General features: G+C 49.3%; 1 protein-coding gene across 1 annotated transcript in view; it reads left to right on the top strand.

Moving 5' to 3' along the window:
* The window catches only part of iqgap1 (IQ motif containing GTPase activating protein 1), a 139,386-nt gene that overhangs the window by 32,599 nt on the left and 94,287 nt on the right, over nucleotides 1–12,500 (top strand). The window contains 2 exon segments of the mRNA XM_084338230.1: nucleotides 8,554–8,630; nucleotides 9,295–9,362. Coding sequence (XP_084194356.1) covers nucleotides 8,554–8,630; nucleotides 9,295–9,362 — 145 coding nt within the window.

The raw sequence follows: 12,500 nt of genomic DNA, 5'->3' as shown, positions 1-12,500 counted from the left end.
TAAACCGTCCCTTCAAAAAAAATCCATCAATAGGTTGTCATTTTATAGCGCCGTGAATATAAGCTTTATCGCAGATTTCGTCTCATATATTTTCTGGAAAGCTAGTTATAGAGCTAAAGGCTACTAACGTTATATTCAACGGCATTTCCGTTGTATATGCTAATGAAATAACACAAACTGCTTATGATCCGGACTATCCCAGAGCATCTATGGATGAAAGGGGGGTGGCGGGTGACGTCGATTAGTATTATTGATTACCAATACAGTGTCCGTTTAAGTAGCCACATTCACTGATCGAATGCTTGCGTCTCACAACAATGTCTGATCCGGCTGTAATTTAGGTGAATAAGGTCTTACCGTCAGCCCGTGGGATACCCTACAGGCCTACAGCATTTCCCCGTTATCGATCGGCATCTGGTAGATCGATATGTCCATTGGTTGATGATAAATCCCTTTATTCCATGGTGAAATCTGCTATTCGAAACATAATCAACAGTGCATGCTGTTGCTTCGAGATCAGGGTAATATGATACTGCATTGGAAGGTAAAAAAAATAAAAAATCCATTCGCCCACAATGATACTGCAGTGGAGCGATGGCTCCCCTAAGAGGATCTGGCTGGTATTGCATGTTGCCGATTCCACAGAGGCGGGTAGTTCTGCAGAGTCGATCGGGGATCTTGATCCGGTTATTAATATGGAATAAAACAATAACAACTTGCCACGGCTATATACGTGCCTCTGGTCCACAACGCATGGCACCGAAACACGTATATATACGTGGCTGGTCCTTAAAGTGTTAAACAAGTCAAGAAGAAGCATCACAATAAATCAAGAACAAAACAAAAACACCATAAAGTCCAAATAAATGTAAAATAAATAAAATAAATGCAACACTCCCAGACATACCCCACGCGAAGGTAAGGAAAAACTCACTAAAACCTAGCAATAGGAAAAAAATGCACGACAGACAATGTGGAAGAGAGAAACCTTAGAAGGGCCGTTCAAGGGGGGGATCTCCCTTCTTAGATGTCGGTGATAGTAGTGTTGCAATAAAACAGGCAAAACTGTTGGTTAGGGTTAGACAGTGGCTCAGGAGGTAGAGCGGTCGTCTGGTAATCAGAAGGTTAGGGTTAGACAGTGGCTCAGGAGGTAAAGCGGTCGTCTGGTAATCTGAAGGTTAGGGTTAGATAGTGTCTCAGGAGGTAGAGTCGTCTGGTAATCAGGAGGTTAGCGTTAGACAGTGTCTCAGGAGGTAGAGTCGTCTGGTAATCAGAAGGTTAGGGTTGGACAGTGGCTCAGGCGGTAGAGTGGTCGTCTGGTAATCAGAAGGTTAGGGTTAGACAGTGGCTCAGGAGGTAGAGTCTAGTAATCAGAAGGTTAGGGTTAGACAGTGGTTCAGGAGGTAGAGCGGCCGTCTGGTAATCAGAAGGTTAGGGTTAGACAGTGGCTCAGGAGGTAGAGCAGTCATCTGGTAATATGAAGGTTAGGGTTAGACAGTGGCTCAGGAGGTAGAGCGGTCGTCTGGTAATCAGAAGGTTAGGGTTAGACAGTGGCTCAGGAGGTAGAGCAGTCATCTGGTAATATGAAGGTTAGGGTTAGACAGTGGCTCAGGAGGTAGAGCGGTCGTCTGGTAATCAGAAGGTTAGGGTTAGACAGTGGCTCAGGAGGTAGAGCGGTCGTCTGGTAATCAGAAGGTTAGGGTTAGACAGTGGCTCAGGAGGTAGAGCGGTCGTCTGATTTAGGGCTGTCTTAAATACTTCGAAGCTTCGTTCGATGGCACGAGCTTCGAACATAAAAAAAAAATCGAAGTTTAAAGATTTTTGCCTCAAATCTTGCGCCTCCATTCCAATGAAACGAAAGTAAGCGGCGCCTCGACTCCACCTCTCTACAACAAGCACGTGGACATTATCTGTGTTGAAAACAACAAGGACATGTGCAGCAGACATGTTGACGAAGAAGTCATCAGACGTGTGGTTACTGTTACAAAGGGTCAGATTAAACCGAATATATATATTTATTGCTTGAGATCCCATGTATACTATTTGTATATCGTTTGATATCCCTTGTATATTCTTTGTACATATACACGGAATATCCCTTTACCTGGTACAGGACAGACCATAATATTCGTTCTCCTATTGGAAGCGATCCCCTAGGCGCCACGGCCATACCCCCCAATGTCTAGTTCAAAGTCACCGCCAAGGCTTGCCTCAACATGCCCAGGTTTGCGCAGGAATACGAGACAGAAATAAGGTTGGCACTAGATTATTCACCGTACGTATAAATACGTCGCAGGTGGATACAGCAGTAGTCTTGTCTTATCCTAAAACGTTCGTTCAACGTATCGTTCGTTCCCAACAAGTTAAAGCCTTCATCACAAGTCAACGACCAAGTGAAGTGAGCAACCGTGCATCTAAATAGAGCACTTATAACCGCGTGCGAATAGGACAGTAAAAGTGTCAGAGCTTAGTGGAATAACGTCAAGTTCGACCTAGTTAATGCGAAGTACCGTGCACCGGAGAATCTACACCGGTGAATGCAGAGCCTTTTCCGGCTGGATTATTGCTTTGGTCCTGTGGCTGTTGGAGCGGAGAATCGTCTACACCCACTACTGTGTGGGATTTACCCGTGAGGAGCATCACTCGAGCCCGTCTCTAGGAGAGGCTGGCTGGCTTTCACCTATGCTGCACGCATACTTGGATTATAGCTGCTGCTTTCGTCTGCCGATCAAGGGAGTAATGTACCGCCTCCCGTAGCTGGAGCTTATTGATTCCCCGTTGATCCAGACTTTTGCATTCGACAATTCCTCTCCCCTGCTGGCTTACAACCGGAGGGACCCTTTTAGTATCTCCAGCTAACCTACTAGTGTACCATACATAATTCTTATGATACAGGTGGTATTAATTATCTCCTGCGTAATATTCTCATGGACTTACGCTCTTGACCTATTCATGCACATTCTTCGCCTTACAAGCGCAACTCTCAATCTTGATAAGTAATGTAAGATAATCTTCGTGCTGCTAATAAATATTCTTCTAAACAGTATTTCTTGTGAAGCCGTGTTATTGTGGGAGTGTTCATCACATATACCTGTGTACTGTATGGCCAGTAGTAATGTACATAACGCAGTAGTGGTTTAATGATGCCATACTTATTCAATACAGTCAGGGAATTGTACCCCTCAGTTACAATTGGTCCTTCGAGCCGGAGGGTAATTACTAATTAGCGTAATATTAATATAATATTAATATTGACATGGCCAGCGGTGAACACTCCACAAACGGCTCTCCTAAGCTAGAACGCCCGACGCGCAGACGGCAGCCACCTTCTTACCTAGAGGACTACGCTGCCAGTCTACTACCTAGCTTTATAAAGAAGTTAAATACGGATAAAATAAATAAAGCGGATAGTCAAAGCATGTCAAACCCTACCGACCAGACGACCCTGCCAGTAGAGACCCCAGTGGGTTCTAACGAAACTGACCAAGCCCACGGGGGGGACCAGGGGGGACATGACATGACTACACCCCCAGACAACGACCACGGGAAGGTCCCCGGAGAGCTCCAGGATAAAGAAAGCGCTCCAGGGACAGAACCCGACCCACTACCAGAAGAGAAGCGCGCCCAGGAGACGGACCTCGAGGCGCGCCCAGAGAACAGATCTCCAACGAGCACTGCCAGAAGCCGATCACCTCCGTCGGTGTCTTCCCCCAGCGAAGCGGACAAGATGCTGGCGCAGGCATTCATCGCCACCCTGGCAGCCTCCACCGAACGCGATCGACTTCAAGCGCAACAGACGAGCGAGCGCGAACAAGCTGCAGACCAACGAGAGCGGCTTCACGCGCAACTCCAAGCGCAAGCCCTCAGTGAACGCGAACATTCTGCAACTGAGCGAGAGCGCTTCCAGGCGCAACAAAGGAGTGAAGACGACCGCATAAGACTGGAGACCAGACGCCTTCAGACGGAAGAGAACATTGAAAGAAGCCGCGCCGAAGCGCAGCACGCCGCCGCCAATGCGCAGCGCGACGCCGCCAATGCCCAGCGCGAAGCAGTGCGCGACGCCGCCCATGCCCAGCGCGAGGCAGAGCGCGACCGGCTGCAGGCGCAGATGATGGATAAATTGATTGCCATGGCGACACCCCCTCTCTCCGCACGGAGCTCCCGGAGATCATCACGACAAGGGTCTAGGACGCATTCCCCTACCCGACCAAGCAACCCGGGACCCCGCCAACAGGAGGATCCTGTCCACGTCTCCGAACCCCCTCCCCGGCCGGTCCATACGAGACCCAGCAACCGGGAAGAACCGGACCACGCCGAGAGACTGAACAGAAGACTCCAGGACCTAGCAGAGGAAGAGGAAGAGGAGGAATGTCAAGCCGACCAGCAGCAACATACTCTGGACCAGGAGGCCCAGTACAGCCCAGACGTCAGCCCCGAGGCACTGCGCTACAAACCCCCGACTCAACTCACGGGTGAGTTTGACGCACCGTCAGCACCGAGGAACAGCACCTGGGTACCCGGGCTTCGGTACCCACCAAGTACCAGCCCAAGACGACACGCACGGGGAGACTCGCCCAGGAGGCCTCTCCCCCAACGCTCACCGATGTGCCAGCCATCCATGGCATCGTACCTTGGCACACCGACGTTCCCGGACTTCACACACGAGAACAGAGCACAGTACACAGAGCTACGAATGTGCTTAGATACAATGATGTCCGATGTCCCCGATGAGACGTACAAGTATGCTATCCTACTCAAGCACCTGAAGGTGCCCAGAGCGCATAATATAGCGCTGGCATATTCCAACTCAAGTACCCCATACACCGCGGCTCTAGTAGCCCTCGACCAACGTTATGGACGCATATGGGACTACGTGATACAAGAGATAAGAGACATTGACCGTCTCCCCCCAGCCAGAGACAACAGAGCATTAGATGACCTCTCTATCAAGGTACAGTCCCTGGTAGGTATGCTGGGGTCCCAAAAGGAAAAAGGGATATACGAACTGTACGCTAACTCTAATGTAGAAAGGATATTAGAGAAGCTCCCTCCCGCCCGACAAGAGCGTTTTCGGCGGCAGAGAGACCACCGCGACCCCAACGGCCCAGAGGCATCCCTCCTAGACCTATCTGAGTTCCTCGCCAGAGAGGTCAGCAGCTTACGACTGGACACGTTCGTATGGAGTGGACCAAGCCCAAGACCAGGACCTCGGGGATCAAATGATAACCGCCGGTCGGTGACCGTTATGCACCAAGCCGAATCAGTACCGCAGCACAAGAACCACAACACCCCCTCGACGAAAGAGGAGTGGAAGATTGAATGCCAGTACTGTGAAGGGGAACATCGGCTGTATCAATGCGACACTTTCGGGAAGCTGACCACGGACGAGGTGAGTCAGTGGATCAAGGACCACCGCCGCTGCTTCCGCTGCGCGCGCAGCCATATGGCAGCTGAGTGCCGCTTGAAGAAGAAGTGCAGCAGGTGCGGCGGCGCCCACTTGGAGGTCCTGCATGACATCAACAGGCGTCCGCCAGGACAACAAAGTGGGCCCGTCACGGTAATGTACCAGGCCGAGGCGGTGGCACCAGTACCGAAGATCCACCAGACCGCCCCCTGGTGTCCCGACTGCTACAGCAGACACTGGGAGTCACGGTGCTACTCGGACGACCGCGAGTCGGCACCACCCCAGACGATCCAAGGCAACCGACCAACAGGAGTGCTCCACATTGACCAGCATAGCGGGACCCCCCGAGTGCTCATCAAAGTGGTCAGAGTGCTCCTGAGCTACGAGGACAAGGTCCTGGACACTTACGCCGTCCTGGACGATGGGTCTGAAAAGACTCTCCTCCTCGCTTGCGCCGCAGCCCAGTTGGGCCTGCGGGGTGCCAAAGGTACCATGACAATACGCACCATCAGAAGGGACCAGAAGACCATAAAAGGTGAAAAGGTCTCCTTCAAGATAGCAGCGGTGGACCAGCCCGAGAAGCAGTATAGTATTACCAACGTCTTCACCAGCCACGACATAGGCCTGTCCCAGTACACCTACCCCATCCCACAGCTGATGGCGAAGTATGTGCACCTACGTCAACTACCTATACCGCTTATCGACGGCGCCACACCGACCCTGCTCATCGGCTCCGACCACGCGGACCTCATTCTCCCAATTGAGGCGGCCCACATCGGACCCAAAGGATGCCCAGTCGCGGTTCAGACCCGACTGGGGTGGACGCTCCAGGGCCCCCTCTACGGACTTGACAGTCAACCCACGTCTACACGCTGCCTACACACAAAGGTGAGCGACACCGGCCACTCTCCCGTACAGCCCGTTGAGAGGCTATTGACATTAGGCGAGAGGCCTGTGAGATAACCGTGGGCACAAGAGGGAGTTCCGAACTCCACCCCCCTCAGCTGCGCTCCAGACGTAGCTGACCTCGAACCCAGCACCCCAAGCGACTCCTTGATGGGGCGGCCGGAACCGGCCCCTCCTCAGACGGGGTACAGAGCAAACAAGAGGAACAGACGGAGGATGTGGAGGCGCAGCCAATCACAGATCAAAGCAGTCTCAGGCCCGCTTCCTCCTAACCCCCCTACCATCCCTTCCAGCCCGTCAGAAGCGGGTCAAGGACGGGGACAACTTAAAAGTGGACACAGTCGTCGTGATCATAGACCAGTCACTACCCCGAGCTGCGTGGCCGGCCGGCCGCGTAAGCAAAGTGATCACTGGTGCCGACGGAAAGGTCAGAGCGGCAGAAGTGCTCGTCCAGGGGCGGACATACACCCGACCCGTGGCGAGGCTGATAGAGTTGCCAAGGCTCCCCGACTCTCCTAATGACGACCATGACCCACTGACTTTGTGAATTGCCCTACTCCTCACAACGGACATTGAGTAGTGGACAGTGCGGTTAATCTGTCTATGCTTATCTAATTAGGTGCGGACTAATTAGGAGGCGGCTGTTACAAAGGGTCAGATTAAACCGAATATATATATTTATTGCTTGAGATCCCATGTATACTATTTGTATATCGTTTGATATCCCTTGTATATTCTTTGTACATATACACGGAATATCCCTTTACCTGGTACAGGACAGACCATAATATTCGTTCTCCTATTGGAAGCGATCCCCTAGGCGCCACGGCCATACCCCCCAATGTCTAGTTCAAAGTCACCGCCAAGGCTTGTCTCAACATGCCCAGGTTTGCGCAGGAATACGAGACAGAAATAAGGTTGGCACTAGATTATTCACCGTACGTATAAATACGTCGCAGGTGGATACAGCAGTAGTCTTGTCTTATCCTAAAACGTTCGTTCAACGTATCGTTCGTTCCCAACAAGTTAAAGCCTTCATCACGAGTCAACGACCAAGTGAAGTGAGCAACCGTGCATCTAAATAGAGCACTTATAACCGCGTGCGAATAGGACAGTAAAAGTGTCAGAGCTTAGTGGAATAACGTCAAGTTCGACCTAGTTAATGCGAAGTACCGTGCACCGGAGAATCTACACCGGTGAATGCAGAGCCTTTTCCGGCTGGATTATTGCTTTGGTCCTGTGGCTGTTGGAGCGGAGAATCGTCTACACCCACTACTGTGTGGGATTTACCCGTGAGGAGCATCACTCGAGCCCGTCTCTAGGAGAGGCTGGCTGGCTTTCACCTATGCTGCACGCATACTTGGATTATAGCTGCTGCTTTCGTCTGCCGATCAAGGGAGTAATGTACCGCCTCCCGTAGCTGGAGCTTATTGATTCCCCGTTGATCCAGACTTTTGCATTCGACAATTCCTCTCCCCTGCTGGCTTACAACCGGAGGGACCCTTTTAGTATCTCCAGCTAACCTACTAGTGTACCATACATAATTCTTATGATACAGGTGTTATTAATTATCTCCTGCGTAATATTCTCATGGACTTACGCTCTTGACCTATTCATGCACATTCTTCGCCTTACAAGCGCAACTCTCAATCTTGATAAGTAATGTAAGATAATCTTCGTGCTGCTAATAAATATTCTTCTAAACAGTATTTCTTGTGAAGCCGTGTTATTGTGGGAGTGTTCATCACATATACCTGTGTACTGTATGGCCAGTAGTAATGTACATAACGCAGTAGTGGTTTAATGATACCATACTTATTCAATACAGTCAGGGAATTGTACCCCTCAGTTACAGTTACACTTTAAAATATGCAAAGACAATGCCCAAAAAGCTTTTTCTTTTGAAGCTTCGAATTAAAATCGAAGCTCGGCCCCGAAGCTTCGATTGTCAAAAAAAGCTTCGAAGGTCAGCCCTAGTCTGATTACCAGGTGTCATGGTGGCAGGTGTCATGGTGGCAGGTGTCATGGTGGCAGGTGTCACGGTGGCAGGTGTCATGGTGGCAGGTGTCACGGTGGCAGGTGTCATGGTGGCAGGTGTCACGGTGGCAGGTGTCACGGTGTCATGTGTCACGGTGGCAGGTGTCATGGTGGCAGGTGTCATGGTGGCAGGTGTCATGGTTGTAAGAGGAATGTCTGTCTGTCTGTCTGTCTGTCTGTCTGTCTGTCTGTCTGTCTGTCTCCAGATCTTCTACCCAGAGACCACAGACATCTACGACAGGAAGAACATGCCTCGCTGCATCTACTGCATCCACGCTCTGAGGTACACACACACACACACACACACACACACACACACACACACGGATATACACACACACACACTCGGATATACACACACACACTCAGACATACACACACTCAGATATACACACACACTCAGATATATACACACACACACACACACTCGGATATACACACACACACTCAGACATACACACACTCAGATATATACACACACACTCAGATATATACACACACACACACACACACACACACACACACTCAGATATACACACACACACACACAAACATACACACACTCGGATATATACACTTACACACACTCGGATATATACACACACACACTCGGATATACACACACACACTCAACATACACACACTCAGATATACACACACACACTCGGATATATACACACACACACACACACACACACACACACACACACACACACACACACACACTCAGATACCCCCCCCCACACTCACTCACTCTCCCCCTCTCTCTGTCTCTCTCTTCTCTCTTTTCTCTCTCTCTCTCTCTCTCTCTCTCTGTCTCTGTCTCTGTCTCTGTCTCTGTCTCTGTCTCTGTCTCTGTCTCTGTCTCTGTCTCTGTCTCTGTCTCTGTCTCTGTCTCTGTCTCTCTCTCTCTCTCTCTCTCTCTCTCTCTCTCTCTCTCTCTCTAGTCTCTACCTGTTTAAACTGGGCCTGGCACCACAGATCCAGGATTTATATGGAAAAGTCGACTTCACAGGTAAGAGGTTCCTGTTCCCTCCGCTCTATATCATCCAGCTCTATGTCCCTCCAGGATATAACCCTGACATCCAGGAGAGGTCAGAGGTCAGGTGTTCATCCAGGAGAGGTCAGGTGTTCATCCAGGAGAGGTCAGAGGTCAGGTGTTCATCCAGGAGAGGTCAGGTGTTCATGTCTGCTGTATTGGTATCAACTCAGTATCAACGCTGGATGGATGACATTGTGGATTTATTGCAGGTTTGGTTAAAGTGCAGCCTGAGCTCAGTGTGTTAAAGTGCAGCTCAGTGTGTTAAAGTGCAGCCTGAGCTCAGTGTGTTAAAGTGCAGCCTGAGCTCAGTGTTAAAGTGCAGCCTGAGCTCAGTGTTAAAGTGCAGCTCAGTGTGTTAAAGTGCAGCCCAGTGTTAAAGTGCAGCTCAGTGTGTTAAAGTGCAGCTCAGTGTGTTAAAGTGCAGCTCAGTGTTAAAGTGCAGCTCAGTGTGTTAAAGTGCAGCCTGAGCTCGGTGTGTTAAAGTGCAGCTCAGTGTGTTAAAGTGCAGCTCAGTGTTAAAGTGCAGCTCAGTGTGTTAAAGTGCAGCCTGAGCTCAGTGTATTAAAGTGCAGCTCAGTGTGTTAAAGTGCAGCTCAGTGTGTTAAAGTGCAGCCTGAGCTCAGTGTTAAAGTGCAGCTCAGTGTGTTAAAGTGCAGCTCAGTGTGTTAAAGTGCAGCTCAGTGTGTTAAAGTGCAGCCTGAGCTCAGTGTTAAAGTGCAGCTCAGTGTGTTAAAGTGCAGCTCAGTGTGTTAAAGTGCAGCTCATTGTGTTAAAGTGCAGCCTGAGCTCAGTGTGTTAAAGTGCAGCCTGAGCTCAGTGTTAAAGTGCAGCTCAGTGTGTTAAAGTGCAGCTCAGTGTGTTAAAGTGCAGCCTGAGCTCAGTGTTAAAGTGCAGCTCAGTGTGTTAAAGTGCAGCTCAGTGTGTTAACACTTTGGCTGTCATGAAACGTCTTTAGACGTCATTGCCGGCCATGCTCAAGTTGCCGGAGGACGCTGTACAGCGTCCTTATATCAATATTTCAAAAATCTGCGATCGGATTCATATGTCCCCTCCGCTGGCCTGAGATCCACCAGGAGGACCCACTGAGCTCTCTGGCGGTTCAGGAGCGTCATCTGGTGGCCGATCGGCGCAATCGCTTTAACAGGAAGTGGCATAGAGGTTGTGCTGGACGTCTGTATTACTTCCGGGCACTCGCTATAGGTCCCGGCATTCTAGCTCGTCACAATACACAGTGATCGATTGGCAATAACTCGATAAACAACATGATTTGGACGTATATACCATTATACAAGCTGGAGATGGACCGGGTAAAAAAACATCCCATAATGATAAGATTTCTACTCTACGATGATCGCCCAACGGCGCGCGGAGACTGGGGTGAGTTTCAGCGTGTAACGTTACCGTCTTCGATACTAACTGCTATTATCAACATTTGACCCACATTAGATGATTGGTATAACGCTGCCCACGGAATTATAAACGCCCCCTAGCCCATCCGGTCAACATCAGATGACGTGTAGTAACTTCTAGAAGTACGTCTAGTTGGAATTTTTTATATCGCGCTGATTGCCATAAAACTGTATTGCATCATCAATATAATGCATTTGGGGCTATATATCACGTTCTGGAGAAAGATGCAGAAAGAGATGAAAACATACTTATACATTAGACCATACTTTACTATGAATATGTGAATGAAAAAGTTTAACGTTGCTACACAATGAACAATACATATAGAACTTTGAATGGGCCCTAATAATGGCAATGTAGCAATCGAATTTAAAAAGTTATAGCCATGCAAAGAAGGGGTACTTCTCCATAGACAAATAGAGCCGGCAACCTATGGTATATCATGAATTTAACCCAAGGCAACCAAAGTGTTAAAGTGCAGCCTGAGCTCAGTGTGTTAAAGTGCAGCTCAGTGTGTTAAAGTGCAGCTCAGTGTTAAAGTGCAGCTCAGTGTGTTAAAGTGCAGCTCAGTGTGTTAAAGTGCAGCCTGAGCTCAGTGTTAAAGTGCAGCTCAGTGTGTTAAAGTGCAGCTCAGTGTGTTAAAGTGCAGCCTGAGCTCAGTGTTAAAGTGCAGCCTGAGCTCAGTGTGTTAAAGTGCAGCTCAGTGTGTTAACCCTTTTTTCGCCAATGACGGATTAAGGTCGCTTTCACACAGGGGCTGTTTGGTCCGGACTTTCGGACCAGAATTCGATAGTCCGGTTTTTCGGGTCTGTGTGAATGCACGTCGAACTCGGTCCGCGGACCAAGCAGGCGAACTCTAGTCCGCCTGAAAACGTAGGTCTCGGTTCGGCTTCAGCGGACCAAATATAGGAAGTGATTATTATTACCACTGCTTGCAGCACTCACTGCAAAACAAGCACACTGCATCTAATCTCTCTATCTATCTATCTCTCTATCTATCTATCTATCTATATATCTATATATCTAACTGTGCATCTTGGGAAGAAGGAAGAAAAACGCGGCTTATTATTATTACCGAGGCGCACGGCATTAATAATGGATCAATGCCACGTCAATACTATTATTATTATTATTATTATTATTATTATTATTATATTATTATTATTGGTCTACAAGTTGTTTAGCGAGAGGATGGTGGTAATGTGCTTCAATAGAACAATGGATCAATGCCATGTCAAAACTCGCTCCGCTGATCTTGAGAGCTCGCAGACAGTCCACACACACGCGCGCGCGCACACACGGCTTGCAGCCACACACACATTTCCACTGTCCAATAGACAAGCGCCCTTTTCGACCGCGTGACATTGTTCAGAAGGTCTCGGTGCGCTGACAGATTTCTCTATGTGAACGCAGGCGAACCAAATGAAGAATGCAACAATGTTGCAACTTCACCACCAGAACCGCACAGAGTCCACCAAAACTATATGTGAAAGCGACCTAAGCCGTCATTCCTCGCCATGCTTAATCTGCCAATGACTGATTACGTCGTCATCGAGATCAATATTTCAAATTTCTGTCATGGTATTCACATTTCACCCACGGAGCCATGACTGGTGACGTAGGACTCCGCTCAACTCTCCAGCGCTTCAAGACCGCCACCCGGTGGCCGATCGGCGAGGTGCCAAACCAGAAATGAGCGGC

The sequence above is a fragment of the Notolepis coatsorum genome (assembly GCF_963971535.1).
Source record: "Notolepis coatsorum genome assembly, chromosome: 2".
NCBI classification, from domain to species: domain Eukaryota; kingdom Metazoa; phylum Chordata; class Actinopteri; order Aulopiformes; family Paralepididae; genus Notolepis; species Notolepis coatsorum.
Note: the sequence above shows the minus strand (reverse complement) of the source record. Positions and strands in the feature narration are given on the sequence as shown.